This window comes from Tursiops truncatus, chromosome 10, assembly GCF_011762595.2.
Source record: "Tursiops truncatus isolate mTurTru1 chromosome 10, mTurTru1.mat.Y, whole genome shotgun sequence".
In the NCBI taxonomy this organism is placed as follows: domain Eukaryota; kingdom Metazoa; phylum Chordata; class Mammalia; order Artiodactyla; family Delphinidae; genus Tursiops; species Tursiops truncatus.
The window spans coordinates 36,850,947-36,873,022 of NC_047043.1; the positions used below are offsets into that span (position 1 = coordinate 36,850,947).

The window sequence follows — 22,076 nt, forward strand, 5'->3', positions numbered from 1 at the left end:
TCTCATCTCTATTCCCTTCCACTCTTCCTCTCCTTAGACTGTAGGACTTAGTGAATTCTTCCAAATGAAAGGTTAGGATTTAACGCCAATAGAAGTGCAGATTTGCTGGTTGGTCACGCCTTCCACGCCTAAAAGAACCAATCAGAGCGTCCGGAGAGTGGCGCGGCCTCTCTCCACTAGGAGGCCACCTTTTATAGAGCTTGCACTTTTCTCCGTCCTTGCGGACAGCTTGCTTTCGCCTTGCACCCCAGATTCGCGTCCTTGGAGGTGGGGGTCCCTCCCCTTCCTCGTCTCAAGCACCCAAATTTTGGCATCGCTCGAGGTGAATGGCGGGAACCGGAAGTGTGTGCCGCGGCGGCGGGTACCCGGCGAATCGGGTCCCAGGCGAATCGCCGGAAGTAACAATTGCTACGGGAGGTTTCCCCCAGCTTAGCTATGGCGGCGATCCCTCCAGACTCCTGGCAGCCGCCCAACGTATACTTGGAGACCAGGTGAGGGTCTGGCCTCTGGGCCTGGGCTGGCGGAGGCGACGCGGAGCCCAGGCTTAGCCGCGGGGCTGGGTTCCCGGCGCGCTCTTTCGGGAGACCGACCTCCTCGTGGAGCCGCGGTCGTGGGGGCGGCCTGAGGGCTGAGTGGGGACCGCCGCTGCCCGCGTCCGAGCTCCGCACCGACTCGCGCTGAGACTTTAGCGACAGAGGCCCGATTGCCTTCCTCTCACCCCTCCGTTCATTCATCCTTTCATTCAACTAACGTGTATTGAATCTACAGGCTGGGGACGTAGGATCTGAGGGTCAGAGGTGGATAAAACACAGCCTTGCCTTTAGAAGCTTACAGTATAGTGAAGGAGACAGATTTGTAAATATTAAGGTTGTAAGTAGCACAGTTGTATAAACAGATTTTTAGGAGAACAGGAAGAAGCACATTTATTCTCTCCTATCAAAGAGTGATAATATTGAGCACAAACAGCTAGTGCCGTGCCCCTGATGTGTAGCATCACATTTAGTTTAATCCTCTTAGCAACTCAGATCATGTAGGTACAATTCCAGCTTCTCTCCAGTTTTAGCAGGAGAAATGTCAAAATTTGCAGAGGAAATGGCTTGATTAAACCCATGTAGCTAGTAAGTAGGGGAACCTCATTTGGAGCCTGGTCTGTCTGCCTCACGTGCTAGGTTCTTTAGCCCCATTCATTCCGTTGCCCCCTTGGAAAAAGTTAAAAGTGATCTTTCCAAAGTAGGACAAATAACCTTAAGTAACTTCTTACTACTACAACAGTATAAAATTGAAATTCTGTAGTATGACCTTCATCCTGGCCTTTGCCTACCTCTCTCCCTACATCTGCTGTTCTCACATCAGCAGCCAAGGTCCAGCCATCGTCTTTCCATCTTTCTATTCTTGCCCATGCTGCTTTTCCATCAGAGCACAGTTCTCTCAGATGCTGCTCTTGCCCCTTGGCCATTTTCCCCACCTTCTTAATGAGAAAATTCTACTTTTTCTGGCCTCAAGTTGAAAGTATGTTATTTCTGAATTCACCTGTTAGTTTTTTTAATTACAACATAAATCAAAATTTAAATCCAAGCAGTTGTAGAAGTGTATAGAATAAGAAGTGAAAGCAACTCCTCTCTGTAAAAATACCATTAATAGTTTGTTGGATGACCATCCAGATCTTTTTCTCTGTACACATAGGCATCTCTTTTATGTTCTATTTTTAAACAATAATAAGATTGTATGAACATATTATATATATATATTTTTTCTGTAATTTGCTTTTCTTTCGCACACTAGTACATGCAGCCTTCCGTAGTATGGATATTTCATAATTTAGTCATTCCCTCTTTGAAGACTTAAATTGCTTCTCATATTTTTTTTTGTTAGGACAAATACTGGCATAAACATCCTTGCACATATTGTATTCTTAAGCATTTTTGTAAGTTTCTCCATAGAATAGAAACTTAGAAGTTGAAATTGCTGTCAAAAGGTATGCACATTTCAAACTTGTATAGGTATTTTCTGATTGCCATTCCAAAAAGTTATTCCCTGTATTTTACAAATATCCACCAGAATGTTGCTCCGTGAGAGGAAAAGCACTTAGAACTGTATCTTGCACAGAGTAGTTGTTAATCCGTGTTGAATGTTAGGAGTGTGAAGGATGAATTGCCAGTAGAAAGGCTTTTAGAAAGCTATGTTCTAGCACATAGTACATTTATTAATAGAGTGCTTACACTGTGCTTGGCACTGGGTATTCGGGCTATACAGAGTTGACTCAGTTCACACATTCTTGGAGCTTAAAGTCTAGGTGAGTGATGAAATGGAGGGGAAGGCACCTGTCCTAAGTCTTACTTCTTCCTTTTCCTTAGCACTACTTCTAGGGGAAAAGCACTTATCACATTGGGCAGGTATAAAGCTTTGAAGTAATCAGATTTTGCCTTTGTTGTACCCTTCCTAAATACACACAAACTGTACCTTTTTTTTTCCCCATTAGTTTTTTTAATGAATAGGTAGTAATTTACATAGCTCTAAACTACAAAAGCTTAAAAAAGATATTCACTGAAAACCTTCCTGTCTCCCATTTACCCACTTTCCACCCCCACCCAGAAACTTATATATGTATAAATAAATTTGAATTCCCAATTTTTTAATGTCCAACTTAAAAAAAATTACAAATTAAGTGTAAGATTTTTTTCCCCTAATTCAGGGGTTGGTTATATTGGTTTCCAATGATCAGTGATTTCTTGTATACAAGTTGTTAGAATTTTTAGTTGTCCATGGTTATTTTGCTTAAAAGAAGTACCAGAAGCCCCTGCATGGTTTACTCAAAGGAGGTATCTGTGTTTATGTTATTTGCATTGTGTTGTTTTCCTTTGCTGAGCATGAAATCTGATGTTTATCATAATTTCATGATTTATAAGCTTGAAAAGGAAGAGTCATGGAGCAGTCCCATAACGTTTCTGTCTGCTGTGACCTTGTTCTTGACTGGAGCTCTACTGTCCTCTCCCCCTGCAGCATGGGGATCATCGTGCTGGAGCTGTACTGGAAGCATGCTCCAAAGACTTGTAAGAACTTTGCTGAATTGGCTCGTCGAGGTTACTACAATGGCACCAAATTCCACAGAATCATCAAAGACTTCATGATCCAGGGAGGTGACCCAACAGGGACAGGTACAGTTAAGTCAACGTTAGTTTCTGAAGCCTCATGCTGTTATAACTGAGTAGAAGGTAGCCAGGGCTCTCTTCCACATACCAGGGACTGGGTGACTACTTCTGCCCTTGCTAGCACACCCCCTTCCCCAAACACACACAAGTGGAATTGACCAGAAACCAATCTTGACTCCCGGACTTTATAGAGTTTCTCATAACTTCCGTGTATTGCTTACTAAGAGCAAATAATGTTTGCCTGAATTATAGTAATGCATAGAGTAGTCTGGATAATCAGGAGGAAAGAAGGACATTTTCAGTGTTTTGAGGAAAAGAAAATAGTGGGTTCTTAGATTGATTCATTCATTTAACAAATACTGAGCACCTGCCTTGTGTCATATATTTTTCTGAGCTCTGGGATATGGCTGTGCCTAGAGAAAAAAAAAACAACAAAAAACTTCCTGCTCTCAATAAAGCAGGAAAAGGATGTGGGGATGGGATTTTAGTAGAAAGGTCAGGGAAGTCCTGTCTGAAAGATGTGGTTGGAACAGAGATCTGAAGGAAGTGAAGGAATGAACCTTGTGACTGAGAGAAGAACATTCCCATGGAGGGAAGAGTAGACCCAGAGGCTGTGAGTCAGGAGCCTAGATAGGAGATCATGTAGGACCTTGTAGGGCATAGTAGAGACTTTGGGTTTTATTCTGAATAAGATGGGAGCCATTAGAAGGTTTTGAGCAAAAGAGTGACATGATCTGACTTATTCTTTAAAAAGATCACTCTGGGAATTCCCTGGCAGTCCAGTGGTTAGGGGTCTGTGCTTCCACTGCAGGGGGCACGGGTTCGATCGCTGGTCGTCAGGGAACTAAGATCCCACATGCTGTGTGGCATAGCCAAAAAAAAAAAAAAGGTCACTCTGACTGCTGTTTGGCGAATAGATGATGTGGGGCAAGAGTGAGAGCTGGGAACCAGTTAGAAAGCTGCTGTAGTCATCCAGTCTAGATATATGTGGTTGGACTAGCCTAACAGTATAGACGGTGGTGAGAAGTGACTGGATTCAGCTTATGTTTTGATAGAAATGGAGCCAGTGCTGAGGTTGGAAGCTGGGAAGGACAGGCGTGTGAGAAAGAGATGGTCAAGGATGACTTCAAGGGTTTTAACTGGAGTTTAGTGAAATGTGAAGGTGGAGAGAGGAGCATGTTTGGAGGGGGAACATCAAAAATTTGGTTTTGGTTCTGGACACACTATGTTTGAAATGCTTGTCAGATCTTCTGGTGGAAATGTTGATTAATGGGATATGAGTGTGGAGTTCATGGAAAGGTTGGGGATGGAGGTATGAATTTGGGAGTTATCATTGTTGAGTTGGGGTTTATTAGTGAAATTGGTAGATGCCAACATTTATAAGTTTCAAGGGCCCTTGCTTCCCAGTCTGCATTTTCTCTCTGCTAATTCCTATTCCTGCTCTTTTGCCTTTAAATAAGCTTGGTTCTCTCTGTGGCAGTTTTTTCTCAGTCTTTTTCTTCCTTGTCATTCTCAGTTGTCCTTTATCCTTTATGATGAAGAGGCATTCTATTTTTTCGATATATATGGACGCATTTCAAAATATAGAATATAGAGGAAAGTAGAAAAAAGAATGGAAAAATCACTCATAAGAGGGAATTTCCTTGTGGTCCAGTGGTTAGGACTCTCTGGTTGGGGAGCTAAGATCCCGCAAGCCACGCGGCGTGGCCAAAAAAGAAAAGAAAAGGAAAAAAAAAAGCACTCATAAGTTTAGCTCCTAAAGATTCCTAACCACCATTAGCTACTCCCCCAATGTCCCACCTCTCAGAAATGATGAACGTTCACTTTTGGCGGCCATTATTCTAGACATCTTTCATTTCAGATACCTAGTTAAAATGATGGATAACTAGCTAGATGGAAATAATTTCAAGAGAATAGGCTATGTCATGCATGCTATTGTTTTTAAAACAAAAAGTATTTTATTTAATTTTGTATATACTTAACAGAAAAATTGACTTCCTGCTGTGAAAGATGAGACACTTAGTACTTAAATTTCTACCCATTCGTATTGTTTAGGGAAAACTTAGTTTTACTTGCTTCCTATGTTGGGAAAAACTCAGTTCTTCCCTCCTGGGTTTTTCCTTTACTTTTATATGGTCGCACAGAACACTTCACTGACACTTCTGGTCACCAAATGTATGGAATTTTTCCCCCACAACAAGCAGTTCCCTGTGACACCAGCTGTGTTTGATTAATTTGCTAGAGCAGGTCAGAGAACTCAGGGAAACCTAAGTGCTTACTTACATTTACCAGTTTATTAAAGGATATTGTAAGGGATACAGATGAACAGAGATGCTTCAGGTGAGGTCTGGGAAGGTGCTGAGAATGGGAAATTCTGTCCCCATGGAGTTGGGGTGCATCACCCTCCCAGGGTGGATGTGTTCGTCTGCTTTGAAACTCTATAAACCCTGTACTATTGGGATTTTATGGAGGCTTCCTCATGTAGGCATGATCAATTATTAGCTCCATTTCTAGCCTTTCTCCCCTCCTTCCCTCTCTGGAGAAGGGGGTGGGGCAGGCACTGAAAATTCCAAGCTTCTAATCATGACTTGGTCTTTCTGGTGACCAGCCCCCATCCAGGATCCACCCAGAGTCACCTCATTAGAACAAAAGATGGTCCTAGTGCTCTAATCACTTAGGAATTTATAAGGGTTTCAGGAGCCCCGTGTCAGGGATAGGGTCAAAGACCAAATATTAGAACAAGAGATGCTCCTGGTGTTCTTACCACTTAGGAATTTACAAAGGTTTTAGAGGCTCTGTATATATAGATACATCTTTTTTTCTGTTATCTCACACCTGTCCTCCCTCCCTTGCTCCCACTTTTTTGTTGTTAGTTTTATTTTTCCTTATCAGAGTTTACAGCATTTTCCATTCTGCACCCGTGAGTCCCTCAGTTACAGTGTGGGTTCTACATTTCAGAGGGTTCAGTGCTCACCACTAGGCTTTTCTATTCACAAGTGGTAAAAGGCAGAATTTATTGTTGAGTGGTTTTTATTGCAAGGGCTGGAAGGTGTTATATTTTTAAACTCAATCATGTTTGAGAATTTCTGCCAGTTACACTTATAGTTGAAAAAGATCATGGGGCTTCCCTGGTGGCGCAGTGGTTGAGAGTCCGCCTGCCGATGCAGGGGACACGGGTTCGTGCCCCGGTCCGGGAAGATCCCACATGCCATGGAGCGGCTGGGCCCGTGAGCCATGGCTGCTGAGCCTGCGCGTCTGGAGCCTGTGCTCCGCGGCGGGAGAGGCCACAACAGTGAGAGGCCCGCGTACCGCAAAAAAAAAAAAAAAAAAAAAAGATCATGACTTATTTACTGTTCTTGGGCCAGACTAATTCTCTCAGATCTTTTTAGACAATTCTGCTCCATTGCCTTCTGGTTTTGAACATGGCTTTGGAGAATACTGAGGCCAGATTTACTCCTTCCTTCAGTTCAGGGAAATTTTTTTATTTGTATTTCTGAATATTTTCTCTGTTACACTTACTGGATTTTCTGTTTTAGGAAACTAGTTATTCTTTATTTCATTGCCTTTGCCTTCCATATCTGTCACATTTCTCCTGAGTAAGTTAGATGATGTTTTTCTATTTTTTCCTGCATCCACTGAAATAATCTCAGACCTTTACTCTGTGCCTTATTCAGTTTTGAGGCCTGTCTATTCTGTTCTTTACTGCTCTAATTTATTTATTAGAGCTGTCTTGGTGTCATTTGGCTCTCAGTCTGTTTTCTCAGCTCTGCAATCTTTTCACCTTATTCTGTTGATTTGTTATCTTGTCTTTGAGCTCTTGTTTTCTTGGATTCTTATTTTTTGTTGAAGCATCTGTAGCTGAGACAACCATGGAGAAGCCCTTCTTGGATTATATTTTCTCCCTTCTTTTTTTTTTTTTTTCCCGGTACGCAGGCCTCTCACTATTGTGGCCTCTCCCGTTGCGGAGCACAGGCTCCGGACGCGCAGGCTCAGCGGCCATGGCTCACGGGCCCAGCCGCTCTGCAGCATGTGGGATCTTCCTGGACCGGGGCACAAACCCGTGGACCCTGCATCGGCAGGCGGACTCTCAACCACTGCGCCACCAGGGAAGCCCATATTTTCTCCCTTTTTTCTCCTTCCATTTGTTGTGTATGTTTGCATAGTCTCCGTGCCATTTCTTGTTGTCAAATCCATGCTTAACGTCGGAACCTGCATTGACCTTATCTTTTATTTGCTTGGGTACAGTGTAAGTGGATTCTCTTTGTCACTCTCCCTACCTTTGTGGGACCAGTCATCTTCCCCATCCCAAATGCTGGGTTGCTTTCTTTCCATTTTATTCTAGCCTGCTGAGGGTGTGGGAGAGAACACCGGCTCAGCCCACAGTGAGCCCCTGTGGGAGGGCTGACTTCTGTTCTATCTTCCCAGACTCCATGCCGGTGGTGTCCCTCTACCCCCACCCCAGGCCCTGGGTAGCCCCTGAGTACAGCTGTAGCAGAGGAAAAAGAGGCCTCATACCTTTTTTTCGTTTTCAGCTGGGTTTCTATAACAGAAGACATATTAGTGAGAGAAAAGCATACAAATTTATTTAATATTAGTTCTGCATGACATTTCCTTTATAGGAAAATGAAGACCTGAAGAAGGGGTTACCTTGAGCGTTTTTAGGCTAGGTTTGATAGAGTGGAAAGTTGTGGGAAAATGTGAACGGACAAAAGGGGTATGAGTATAAGCTCAGTGTAGTAAACTAGGGGAGACTTAGCAAGGCTTGTTCATTCAGATTCCTCTTGGGTGTCCCTCTTTCATGAAAGTAGGGATGTTCCTTTCCTCCAAGTATATGGAGGGGACCTCTCATTTGAGAGTCTTATGACCCCCTTCAGAGGAATGTCAGAAAGTCCTTCCTGCACCTGCTGTTTCTCACATTCCTTCAACTTGAAATACTCATTATGCCAGGGTGCCTTATTTTAGAGTAGCATGTCCTGATCCCTGTCATGGCCCTGTGTTCCTCCACCTGACTAAGGTGGTCATTGCTATTATCCTGACTGCCACTCCTGAGCGCCTGTGGTGTGTGGGCTTCTGTCTTCAAGGGCTTCTTAACTGCTTCAGGGTTGTTCACCCACTCCCCTTGTTGGCTTCTCAAAATTGGAGGGTATTTGTAAGAATTCTCTGGGTGACACTCCTCCTTTCCTGATTACTACTTTTCAGAAGTGCAGGCAGAAGGATCTCTTATTTCTTTCCCTGACTGACTCTTTTCAGAATCATTGGAATAAGTTTGTCTCCTTTTTCTTATTTGGTTGTTGCTGATGAATTTTTGGCTTTGAAAGAAAGTGAATTTTTTGTGTTTGCTTCATCAGTTATTGGGGAAGGCTGAGTCTAATTCTGCTTCAGTCCACTTTCTTTATCTGAAAATGTCCTGTCAACACTTTGTTGTACTTCTTTCCTGTCTTCTTCCTCTTTCTTGTTGTTATGAGATAAAATTTTAGTTCATAACACCAGTGAACTGAGAGTTCTTGATTAGTGTACAAGAATTGGAAGTGACTCAGATGTGAGTACTCTTGTCAGAGCTTCCCTGTATTTCTGTAATTAGTTTGCAATCCTTCATAATGTCACATTTCCATGAGGTAATTTTAATGAAATTGAATCACTCAAAAGATTTCCAGATAATTGTGTCCAGCCTCAAGTATAGTGAGTGGTTGAGCTAAGCCTGTTGGCAGGCTTATGGTGGAAGGCAAACAGGAGTTAGGCCCTCCTGGGTCACTAGTATGGACTGCTGGCTGACTAGGTAACGTAATTTTTGCTTAACATCTCAGATGACCAGCATGTGGCATTCTGGGCTCTTCAGCAGGTCGATGTAGCTTTTCTATCCCCGATGTATCCTTTCTGTCCCTCAGTCCGGCTCCTCTGGAACTATACTTTCCATGTCTTTCTTTCTTTTTTTTTTTTTAATTAATTAATTAATTTTTGGCTGCATTGTGTCTTTGTTGCTGCGTGCAGGCTTTTCTAGTTGTGGTGAGCAGGGACTACTCTTCATTGTGGTATGTGGGTTTCTCATTGTGGTGGCTTCTCTTGTTGTGGAGCACGGGCTCTAGGCGCGAGGGCTTCAGTAGTTGTGGCACATTGGCTCAGTAGTTGTGGCTCGTGGGCTCTAGAGCACGGGCTCAGTAGTTGTGGCACACGGGCTTAGTTGCTCCGTGGCATGTGGGATCTTCCCAGACCAGGGATCGAACCCGTGTCCCCTGCATTAGCAGGAGGATTCTTAACCACTGTGCCACCAGGGAAGTCCTCCAGGGTCTTTCTGATACACCTTTGCTGGATGTTTTCTCAATTCAGATGTCTTTGACCTCCTGCTTCATTTTAAACCATTTTTCTTCTTTTAAATTTCCTTTATTGTAATAACTCTATGCTGGATCTTCTCTTAGCCCTCTGAATGTCTTTTCTCTGTTTTCTACTAACTTCTTCTCTTTATCCTCTTCCTATAAGACATGGCATCCTATCAAGCTCTTCCTTTCACGTTTCCAGCTCTGCACTTAGCCTCACAGTGCTCACCAGCTGCCGTGATTACAGTGATTAATTACGTGCTGATTATGCTGTGTGTCACCCTCATTCTGATTTCATCTCACCTCTTAGTAGCTCCAGGAACACCTGAAATTTAACGTGTTGAACAGCAAGCTCTTGTTAATTTTATTCATTTGATGAATATTTGCTAAGAATCTGTGGGGTATCCTGTACTATTCTAAGGCCTGTGAGGAGTATTTAAGCATTAGAAACCAAGGCATTTTTCTCTTCGTTGCAGAGAACCCTGCCCTGCCAAGAAGACAGTGTATTCATTATAAGAGACAACTAGAAAGTAATAATATGATAAATATGCAAATGCATTGTGGTATGCTATGGATTATGTATAGAACATTTGTTGGAATAATTCATAATGAGAGAAAAAGTACAGTGGAATGGGGTTAGAATGGGATGGAGTAATATTTTGAGGTGGGCCTTGAAGGAAGTGTAGAATTTTAACTTTTGACAGGACAGGGAAGGGCATTTTATTGATAGATTTAGGAAGAAGAGTGAATACAGAATGGAGGCACAAGTGACACACCTGTAGGGTGTGAAGGAGAACCCACCACCCCAGGTGTCACGTCTCATGCTGGACTGGCTCTGTGACGTGACCCAGCCACCTCTCCACGCCCAGGACAGATGCATAAAATGTGATTTCTAAGACCCCCGAACTGCATGCTTAGGGGAGAGTAAGGGAGGAGCAGTTTGGGGCAGAGTGCACAGAGTAGTAGGAGACAGCATGGGGGTTAAGATTGGGCCAGTTCGTGGAGACTCCCAGACGGGAGTTCAGATTTGAATTAGCATCATTCGGGGACCATATGGGACTCTTGATAAGAAAAATGTGTGAGGTCATTTAATCCAGCCGTGATATACGGCAAGGTAGTGTAGTGTGGGGGTGAACAGAGGGTTGTGGAGCCCGCTGGGCTTGGGGTTGAATCTTGGCTTCACACGAACACTTACTAAGTGTTATGTTAGACAACTTATGTGACCTTGCTGAGCCTTCTTATATATAAATGGGGAGTGTGGTTATGTGTACCTCATGAGGGTTGTTGTGAGTAGTAAACGAGCAGATGTTTATAAAATTGTTAGCACAGGTTCAACACAAAATAGGAGCTCAAAAAAGTATGGGTGTTTATTATTTATTTTGGTTGTTAATTCATTTAACAAATGTCTGTTGGACTCCAGGCATTATTCTAAGAGCTGGGGATAAAATAATGAATAAGAAAGCTCTTATGGAACTCTCATTCTGGTGGGAGAGGCAGTGAACAAATAAGTATGTAGTACACTGTCAGGTTGTACATGACAAATGATATGGAAAAGGGGTTAGAGCAGGGATTCTCAGCCTTGGCAGTACTGACATTTTAAGCTGGATAATTCTTTGTTGTGGGGGCCGTCCTGTGTATTGTAGAATGTTCAGCTGCATCCCTGACCTCCACTCCCTAGATGCCAGTACAAGTCCTCGGTGTGACAGCCAAAAATGTCTCCACGCATTGTTCAGTGTCCCCAGGGGGCAGAGTCACCCCTGGTTGAGAACCACTGGGATAGTGAGGGAGGTGCTACTGTGGATAGTGTGATTAGGGAAGACTTCTCTGATAAGAAGGAATTTGAGCAGAGCTCTGGATAAAATAAAGTAATGAACCATGAGAATGTCAGAGACAAGGACAATCCAGAGGGAACGGCAGTCAGAGGTCTTAGAACCAGAATGTGCTCTGCAAGAAACAGCACAGAGGCCACTGTGGCTGGAGCAGGTGAGTGAGGGGGAGAGTGGCAGGAGGTATCAGAGAACCAGATCATGAAAAGTCTTGTAAGTTGTGATGAAGACTTTGGACTTTGTCTGAAGTGTGATGAAATGTCACTGGAGGATTTTGAGCAGAGGGCTGCCATGATGAGACTTGTTTTAAAAGGATCCCCTGACTTCCACATACAGAATAGACTGGTGTGGAAAGCAGGAGGCAAGGCCGGAAGCAGGGAGATGAATTAGAAACTTTCATTGTTGTCAAAGCTAAAGCTTATAGTTTGCACTATGGTGATAGGGGTTCTGTTGGTTCTGGTCCTCTGGGAAGCACATGCCAAGACAGAGTGAGAAATCCAAGAGATTTAATGGGGTAACACTTGTGAAAGGTAAAGGGGGGAGGGAGCAAGTGTTGGAAGGAGAAGTCTTCACATAACAGTGCAGGTCTAACGTCTGTGAAAGGAGAGAGGGAAGTGGAGAAGGAGCCAGTAGAGGAAAATGAAGAGCTGCCAGTAAGGTGGGATTTCAAGAAAGGTGACATCAACTGTCTGATGCTGCTGTTGGATCAGGCAGGGTGAGGCCTGAGGATTGACCAGTGGATTTAATGACAACGTGGTGGTTCTGATGACCTTGACAAGAGCAGTTTCAGGGAAGTGGTGAGGGCAAACATCTGAATGGAGAGCGTTCAAGAGGCTGGAGAAGAAGTGGGATGGGTTTTTTCTGGAAATTGATGAAGAGAAATGGGGAGATACTTGGAAGACAGTGTTGTTGTCGTTTTTCCAAAATGTGAAATAGTAATACCATGTTTTTATGCTGATAGGAGTGATCTCTCAGAAAGAAAAACTGATACAGGAGAAGGGAAAATTGTAGCTGTAAAGTTCCTTAAAGGTGAATGGGATTGATTAGTATGTGGTGGTGGGATAGTCATTCGAACAATTTATTTATACAGTGTATTAATAATGGATGAAGCAAGGTAAATGGGTAGAGATGTAGGAAGGAAAGTGGATTTGGTGATGAGAACATGTGAAAGCTCTCTTCCTTTTTCTCAGTGAAATAAGAAGCAAAGTTATCCACAAAGAGCAAGGAGCAGAGGGGGAATGGTGGAGGTTTGAAGACAGAGGAACTGGCGTAAACTTGGGCAGACTGCCTCCCAAGGTGGACTGTTGGTCACAACCTGCAGTCGTCTCTCAAAGAAAATGCTCAGATTATATGAGTTAAAGGAGGCTCATCATCACTGATACTACTGTGTTTGCTTCATGTTATATACTACATGGTTTCCATGCATTGTCTTATTTAATTCTTTTAACAGTCCTATGAGACATAAGTGCTACTACTGTTCCTATTTTTTGGACAAGGAAACTGGGGCTTAGAGAGGGTGAGTATATTGCTTAAGGTTACACAGCTAGTAAGTGGTGGAGTGGGAACCGAAATCCAGATCTCTCTGACCCCAAAGGCAAGTGAGGAAGAGAGGACTCTATCTTAAGAGCTAAAGCTTCTTGGAGAACTGTAGTATTGTTTGCTGTGTTAGATCTGGTATCTGGCATTTGCCCTGGTAATCCAATAGTAGCTCCACTAGTCAGTTCACCCTTTCTGCTGTTACTAACAAAGTGATTGTATCAATTTGGGATGCTTCTGGCTGCAAGTAACAGAAAACTCAACCACAGAGGCTTAAACAAAGAGAGCTTTTGTTTTTCTCACATAACAAAATGTCAGGAGGTAAGCGGTTGCAGGCACTGGTTCATCTGCCCAGCAGAGTTGTCAGGGACCCAGGCTTGCTGTGTCCTTCCACTGCAGCATTCTCAGTGTGTTGGCCTTTGGTCTCAAACTTGTCTTATGGTTGCCAGGTGGCTGCTGCTGCTCCTGACATCACCTCTGCTTTCAAAGAAGGAAGATGAGGAAAGAGCTATGGGTGAAAGATAGGAGTGTGTTGTCCTTTTTTAATCAGGAAAGCTATAGCTTTCCTAGAAGCTCTACTCAGTGGCTTCTGTTTATGTCAGTAAGTCAGAACTGGGTCATCTGGCTACCCCTAGCTGCAAACGGGACTGGTCAGTACCTGCCTTTTTTGTCTCTGAGGTTGAGGTAGGCCATGGAGAAGGGGTTGGAAATGCTCAGAGGATATCTGCGGTATCTGTTAGAGGCTCTCTTGCTGGAAGAGAGGCTTTGATTGGTTTGGTTAGTTGCCTTCTTGTGTCGAATGCCCCAGGTAGAGCTTTCACGTGGGCCTCCTAATGGCTAACTGGCTGACCTGTGGCTGCTTTAGGGCTGGATATTAATCCGTGATTCCATCAGCTGTGGCATGGGAGTGGTAGGCACAGGTAGCACCAAGTATGGTAATCTTTGTGTAAGAGACCACTCTCCATGTCTTAGATGCCACTCTAGTTCATCTTGAGAGGTTTCTACAGTCAGTGAGCAGGAGAAGGAGGAAGCACATCAGAGCAGTCTTGGGGATAAGACAGGTTTTTTGTTTTTGTTTTTTAAAGAAACAGAAAGCACAGATCATAAAGAAAAAGATTAAGGAATTTCAACTGCAAAAAATTCTTTGCATGAGAAGATCCCATTAAAAGAGTGAAAAAAGTAGGAAGATGGTGGAAGAGTAAGACGCGGAGATCACCTTCCTCCAAACATTCAGAGAAGAGCTAACACCTATCCTTCTCAAACTCTTCCAAAATATAGCAGAGGGAGGAACACTCCCAAACTCATTCTACGAGGCCACCATCACCTTGATACCAAAACCAGACAAAGATGTCACAAAGAGAGAAAACTACAGGCCAATATCACTGATGAACATAGATGCAAAAATCCTCAACAAAATACTAGCAAACAGAATCCAACAGCACCTTAAAAGGATCATACACCATGATCAAGTGGGGTTTATTCCAGGAATGCAAGGATTCTTCAATATATGCAAAACAATCAATGTGATAAACCATATTAACAAATTGAGGGAGAAAAACCACATGATCATCTCAATAGATGCAGAGAAAGCTTTGAACAAAATTTAACACATATTTATGATAAAAACCCTGCAGAAAGTAGGCATAGAGGTGAACTTTCCTCAACATAATAAAGGCCATATATGACAAACACACAGCCAACATCGTCCTCAATGGTGAAAAACTGAAAGCATTTCTGCTAAGATCAGGAACAAGATAAGTTTGCCCACTCTCACCACTCTTATTCAACATAGTTTTGGAAGTTTTAGCCACAGCAATCACAGAAGAAAAGGAAATAAAAGGAATCCAAATCAGAAAAGAAGAAGTAAAGCTGTCACTGTTTGCAGATGACATGATACTATACATAAAGAATCCTAAAGATGCTACCAGAAAACTACTAGAGCTAATCAATGAATTTGGTAAAGTAGCAGGATACAAAATTAATGCACAGAAATCTCTGGCATTCCTATACACTAATGAAAAATCTGAAAGTGAAATCAAGAAAACATTCCCATTTACCATTGCAACAAAAAGAATAAAATATCTAGGAATAAACCTACCTAAGGAGACAAAAGACCTGTATGCAGAAAATTATAAGACACTGATGAAAGAAATTAAAGATGATACAAATAGATGGAGAGGTATACCATGTTCTTGGATTGGAAGAATCAACATTGTGAAAATGACTCTACTACCCAAAGCAATCTACAGATTCAGTGCAATCCCTATCAAACTACTACTGGCATTTTTCACAGAACTAGAACAAAAAATTGCACAATTTATATGGAAACACCAAAGACCCCGAATAGCCAAAGCAACCTTGAGAACGAAAAACGGAGCTGGAGGAATCAGGCTCCCTGACTTCAGACTATACTACAAAGCTACAGTAATCAAGACAGTATGGTACTGGCACCAAAACAGAAAGATAGATCAATGGAACAGGATAGAAAGCCCAGAGATAAACCCACGCACATATGGTCACCTTTTCTTTGATAAAGGAGGCAGGAATGTACAGTGGAGAAAGGACAGCCTCTTCAATAAGTGGTGCTGGGAAAACTGGACAGCTACATGTAAAAGTATGAGATTAGAACACTCCCTAACATCATACACAAAAATAAGCTCAAAATGGATTAAAGACCTAAATGTAAGGCCAGAAACTATCAAACTCTTAGAGGAAAACATAGGCAGAACACTCTATGACATAAATCACAGCAAGATCCTTTTTGACCCACCTCCTAGAGAAATGGAAATAAAAACAAAAATAAACAAATGGGACCTAATGAAACTTCAAAGCTTTGGCACAGCAAAGGAAACCATAAACAAGACCAAAAGACAACCCTCAGAATGGGAGATAATATTTGCAAATGAAGCAACTGATAAAGGATTAATCTCCAAAATTTATAAGCAGTTCATGCAGCTCAATAACAAAAAAACAAACAACCCAATCCAAAAATGGGCAGAAGACCTAAATAGACATTTCTCCAAAGAAGATATACAGACTGCCAACAAACACATGAAAGAATGCTCAACATCATTAATCATTAGAGAAATACAAATCAAAACTACAATGAGATATCATCTCACACCAGTCAGAATGGCCATCATCAAAAAATCTAGAAACAATAAATGCTGAAGAGCGTGTGGAGAAAAGGGAATCCTCTTGCACTGTTGGTGGGAATGTAAATTGATACAGCCACAGTGGAGAACAGTATGGAGGTTCCTTAAAAAACTACAAATAGAACTACCATATGACCCAGCAATCCCACTACTGGGCATATACCCAGAGAAAACCATAATTCAAAAAGAGTCATGTACTAAAATGTTCATTGCAGCTCTATTTACAATAGCCCGGAGATGGAAACAACCTAAGTGTCCATCATCGGATGAATGGATAAAGAAGATGTGGCACATATATACAATGGAATATTACTCAGCCATAAAAAGAAACGAAATTGAGCTATTTGTAATGAGGTGGATAGACCTAGAGTCTGTCATACAGAGTGAAGTAAGTCAGAAAGAGAAAGACAAATACTGTATGCTAACACATATATATGGAATTTAAGGAAAAAAAAATGTCATGAAGAACCTAGGGGTAAGACAGGAATAAAGACACAGACCTACTAGAGAATGGACTTGAGGATATGGGGAGAGGGAAGGGTAAGCTGTGACAAAGCGAGAGAGAGGCATGGACATATATACACTACCAAACGTAAGGTAGATAGCTAGTGGGAAGCAGCCACATAGCACAGGGAGATCAGCTCGGTGCTTTGTGACCGCCTGGAGGGGTGGGATAGGGAGGGTGGGAGGGAGGGAGACGCAAGAGGGAAGAGATACGGGAACATATGTATATGTATAACTGATTCACTTTGTTATAAAGCAGGAAAAAAAAGTGAAAAAAGTAAACTGGAAAAAAGTATTTGCAAAAGCATTAACTGACAAAGGATTAGTATCTAGAATAATCCTGCTAATAAAAATATATAAATTTTAAAATGTGAAACCACTCGGTAGAAATGTGGCTGTTGACAGGAGGGAAGCTAAATAGCCAGTAAACAGGAAATTACGCACAGCTTCAGGGAAACGCAGTTTAAAACACACAAGAGATCTGACACCTTTCAGACCGACAAACATTTGAAAAAGCCTGGCAAAAGGACCTCGAGCAGTAAGGGTAAGAGTGAGAGCACTGTGGGTGGGGCGCACATTGGGGCCACTTCTGGCAAGATAGTTGGGGAAATCTAGTAATGGTGAAATGCTGATACACTGTGAGCCTGCATATCCCCCATGAGGTATAGTCCCTGAGAGCTCCTGCACTTGTGTTTGGGAGACAGTATAAGAATGGTATTGCAGCATGGTTTATGATACCAAAAACAATGGAAAGATCCTAACTATCCATCACCGTGAGAAAAGATGGTGTTGTAATCATTTAGTGGAACGAATGCTACAGAGAGCTGCATGGAACAAAATGGATGAATATCACCTACAGTGGTGACCCAAAAAAAGCTAACTGAAGAAGAATATATAGAGTATAATACCATTTATATAAACCTAAAAACATGCAAACAACAGTACATTTGTTTAGGGATACATACAATATGTAGTAGAAAAGAAAATGCACGGAAATGACAAACTCCTGGTCAGAAAGGGTAGTGGTGACCCGAGAGGAAGCTGAGATCCTTCACAGCAGTTGTTAGCTCTTGGGGGAGTGGTGGAGTTGGGGTAGGGAAACAGGGTGTGTGTGCCTGGGGTCTTCGACTGGATTGGCCACACTTTATTTCTTGAGGGGAGGCTGCACAGTTGTTTGTCGTATTATTCTTTGTATCTTTTTATGTCTGAAATATTAAATACATTGAATAAATGTTTAAAGGAGAGGGCAGAAGAGTGGAAGGACTTTGAGGGCACAGAGTTTGGAAAACAGGCCTGTGCCTGTCTCCCTTGTATCTGTACTAGAGGAGGCACACAGCACGTTTTTACCACAGAGCTTCCTAATTTTTGGCTTTATATGTGATCATTGACATCTGTTGCCTGCTGTGCACCGGAGAACTCTTTAATCACTCCCTGTCCATTTCTCCACTATTCCGCATGCCCAAAGGAATGTTTTGATTGGAATTATTTGTCTTTCTGACAATTTGCTGCAAACCCTACTGAGTTGAATTAGGTTATGAAAAGATAACATATTATGATTAAATGGTGCCTTCGAGGCCCAAACTACTTGCAGTTGGTCAAACTATGCCTAGTGAGTGAAGTGGGGCTTCCATGCCCTTTCCTCTCATCTCCTTCCGATTGCTTAAGCCCCCAGGCTTTATCTGTGGCTCTTGACTGGCCTATCCTGTTTGTGGTGCCATTCATATGTTCGGTTTCAGTTCCTGGAGAGTGGGGCCCTGAGGTTCTGGCAGTCCTTGGCTTGCAGAGATCACACTTCCAAGGCTCAGCCTGCAGACAGACAGTGCACTGCTGAGTTTCATCCTCGTCATGCTCATTCAAGCCCTGGAGGTAGGGCTTGACCTTAGTTTGTCCCCATAGCCCTCTTTCTCCTCTCTCATCTTCAGCCCTAGCACTTCTACTAACCAACCCCCCACCCCAAGCTCAAGCAGGAACCTTGACTCTGTAGTCAGAGGGAACATACTGGTTATATAATTGCTGTTTGGAGGTATACTGGCATGTTGGAATTTTTGGAATGAATTTTTACATAGTTTGGTAGTTCAGTAATTTTCCAGAAGCATGGGTAGCCTGGGCCAGGTGGGAGGTTTCCCCAACTCTGTTAACATTCACCCCCATTCCTCTTTGCATGAGAACAGCGTTTTCTTCCTGAACCGGGGGCTGTGACAGGCTCCCTGTGGTGGAGCATCCTAAAAGACACAGCAAAGGATTTTTTACCATGGAAACACCTTAGCAGGGCCCAGGGGCCTCTGGGGGTGGACATGGTGCTTTAACATGCTACTTTCACAGCAGGCTGTAAGAGGAAGTGAGCTCCTTGCCTCTGGCCTGTTTCCTGTCTGCCAGGCAAGCAGAGTAAGCTGATAAATCTGTTCACTTTGTTTCAGGCTGTTTTGTCTTGACTGGTCAACTTGGAGAAACCAAAGTAGTTCAACAAGACATATGGTTGACTAAATAATTAAGAGAGCTATCTCCTATTAGGACATTTTTTCCTATGGAAAAATCTTATTTAACGTATCATTTTTCTCTAACAACAAAACCTGGGTGCCCAGAACAGCAAGGGTATGGACTCTTGTGGATATATAAATAACCTGTGATGTTGCTAGCAAATCATTCCCAATGCCATGTTTCTTCATATTCTCCTTACAGCATACTGCTTCTCCTCCCAATGAATTCTCCCTACTGTAAGATTATTCTTTTCTGCCACATTGCCACCCAGCACTGTCCTTGTTTCTCCTTAAGCTAGTTATCTTTGACTTAAATGAATTTTATTTTCCTTCATCTAGGTTAAGGATGACAAATAGGTTTCAATTCTTATGCCGCATCTGATCCATTAAAAATGGCTGCCTGGATTTCTGGGTTGGTAAGGATTCAGAGGCCAGTCTAAGCTCAGCAGGGAAGAGTGCTGATTGATTAGCAGTGTCTGTGATGGGCATAGGGTTAGGACTTGGAGCACTCCTGTCTAAAGTACCCATAAAAATGTAAAAAATTAGGAAACCTCTTAACACGTCAAACCATGAATGGTGGTTATTTGTAGATGGTTAGATTACAGGGGACTTTAATGTTCCTTTGATAATGATCTATGTTTTCTACATTTTGACAGTGAAAATGTATTACTTTCATAAGCAGGAAAAAAGCACTCAGTGTTATTTTGAAAAGAAACGTCTTACCTAAATGAAACCAGTGATTTGAATGTGCTGTGCCAATGCTTGATTCTGCTGCTGGGCTGTGTAGTTGCAGTGTACTTAGCACAGTGCTAGGCGTGCTCACTGATTTTCCTTGCCTGTACTCCAAAAGTCATTTAACCCTGGACCGTAGTTCTTGGTGTGAGGTGGAATGTGGGCTGATTGGTTTCCTGTCTTCTAACTGGCAGGTCGAGGTGGTGCATCTATCTATGGCAAGCAGTTTGAAGATGAACTTCATCCAGACTTGAAATTCACAGGTAGGTATATGACCTGTCTGGACTGGGTAGGAAGAGGGAGTGGATTTTAAAAGCTCATTCTTTTGGCTGTGATTCAAGGTGAATGCCTGACACCGTGGCCTGGTGCCGTGTAGCTGCCCAGCTGCAGAGCCACAAAGAGCTCTGGTGGATTAGAGCAAGCGGCCTCAAGAGTCCTGAGCGATTCAGAGTGCCGATCTGAGTGATCTTGATTCTAACTACTTGTTGAATGTTGCTGTTACCAGCTTCCTCAAAGAAGCAGTTGACCTTCTTGAATTTTTGAGGGGAATTGAGAACATGGTCCAGAGTTTAGCAGGGATCATCATGGATAGAGGCTAGGGAGTAGATGAAGACAAGGAAGATGAGGCCATCGGGTAGTGCAGTTGTTAGCCCTTGTGCAAGGGCAGAGTGCCTGCCCTGAGGGGAAGGTTGTCTGGTCGGGTGGTTGGTCTGGCTTCTTTTTATCCCTAGGCTGGTGTTGCAGATCCAGGCTGGAGCTATGGGGGTTATTCATACTCTTTCCTCTCTCCCTTTTTCCCGCCAGGGGCTGGAATTCTCGCAATGGCCAATGCCGGGCCAGACACCAACGGCAGCCAGTTCTTTGTGACCCTGGCTCCCACCCAGTGGCTTGACGGCAAGCACACCATTTTTGGCCGTGTGTGCCAGGGTATAGGAATGGTGAATCGAGTAGGAATGGTGGAAACAAACTCCCAGGACCGTCCTGTGGACGATGTGAAGATCATTAAGGCATACCCTTCTGGGTAGACTTGCTGCACTCTTGGGCACACCCAGGTCTTCTGAGATGGCCCCAGTGAACCAGTTTCCAGATGACCTAGAATGACACGTAACTCTAAACTGCATTTTGGTCTTGCAAATCTGAGGCGCTGAGGAGGCCTGGGGTCTTGGGTGAGTTAGAGATGGAAGTGTATTTTAATAGGATGCTTCTTTTCTCTTCCCCAGTGCCTGTGTTGACAGAGCATTTGCAGAAATGCCCATGCGTGATTGTTCACAGGTTACTGCTCACTGCAAATGACCCATACTGCTCCTTCTTGTGTGTATCTGCTCTATACACTTGGAACGAAATGAAGCCAACTCTGTCATTTCGCAGTGCCTAACCAGCCTCTTCTTGCAGAAATTTATATTCTGGGCTACACTGCAGTCTTTGGTGGCTGACAGCTGTAGAATTCAAAACCAAGTAGTGTCTATCAGCCTTCTTAACTGTGTGCACCCCCTATTTCAGTCCTTTGCCTTTGTTCTTCCAGGGATTGTATGCATCTCTCTATATATTTTCCCTCTCAAAACCAGAACATCAACACTGCTATTTCCGACACTTAGACATCCCACGCAAAGCCACATTGAATTTTTGCCAAGTGAAAAATGCATCCAACAATCAAGTTTCTAAGAATGTGTCAAGTGGGGAATGATAATGTGTAATAATTGAGAAATTAATTTATTAAAAAGAAGCAGAAGCATTGACCATTTTTTCCCCAGGAAGGAGTAGAAATCTATAGTGAGCATATGGAAAGACTATGAATTCTTCTTAAAAAGCAGTATCCTCATAAAGGAGAAGCACCACTTAAGTTTTTTTTTTTTTTTTTTTTGCGGTACACGGGCCTCTCACTGTTGTGGCCTCTCCCGTTGCGGAGCACAGGCTCCAGACGCGCAGGCTCAGCGGGCCGTGGCTCACGGGCATAGCTGCTCTGCGGCATGTGGGATCTTCCTGGACTGGGGCACGAACCCGTGTCCCTTGCATCGGCAGGCGGACTCTCAACCACTGCGCCACCAGGGAAGCCCACCACTTAAGTTTTTTAACCTAAGACTTTAGAGAAACTAGATAAGAGATTTTATATATATATTTTTTAATCTTTCTGATTTTTTTAGGGAGGGGCGGTGAGAGAAAGGAAGTTAATACCTATGGAATACATAGAACTTCCAAAATAAAATGCCATTGATGGTTGAAATCACTGCTGTAATTTGATTTTAAATATTGTATGAGGTTCTAACAGCCATTTGGACCTCTGAACCCTTTCAAGTAGTATTGCAGGACTGATACTAAAGTTTTCATATCATTTTAGGTTTTTGCATCTCTAGTAGACTTCTCCCATCCAATAATAGGTTTGACTTTA

At 42.9% G+C, this 22,076-nt stretch overlaps 2 protein-coding genes across 2 annotated transcripts in view; both read left to right on the forward strand.

The window, feature by feature from the left end:
- The first annotated feature begins 208 nt into the window (after positions 1-208).
- Positions 209-21,923, forward strand: PPIL1 (peptidylprolyl isomerase like 1). Its single transcript, XM_019949815.3, has 4 exons — positions 209-491; positions 3,001-3,155; positions 19,885-19,953; positions 20,495-21,923. The coding sequence occupies exons 1-4, from the start codon at positions 436-438 to the stop codon at positions 20,713-20,715; spliced, it is 501 nt and encodes a 166-aa protein (XP_019805374.1). The 5' UTR covers positions 209-435; the 3' UTR covers positions 20,716-21,923.
- Positions 20,719-22,076, forward strand: part of CPNE5 (copine 5) — a 125,555-nt gene continuing 124,197 nt past the window's right edge. The window contains exon 1 of the mRNA XM_019949809.3: positions 20,719-20,856. The gene's annotated coding sequence lies outside the window, so the exon portion shown is untranslated. The remainder of the gene's footprint in view (positions 20,857-22,076) is intronic.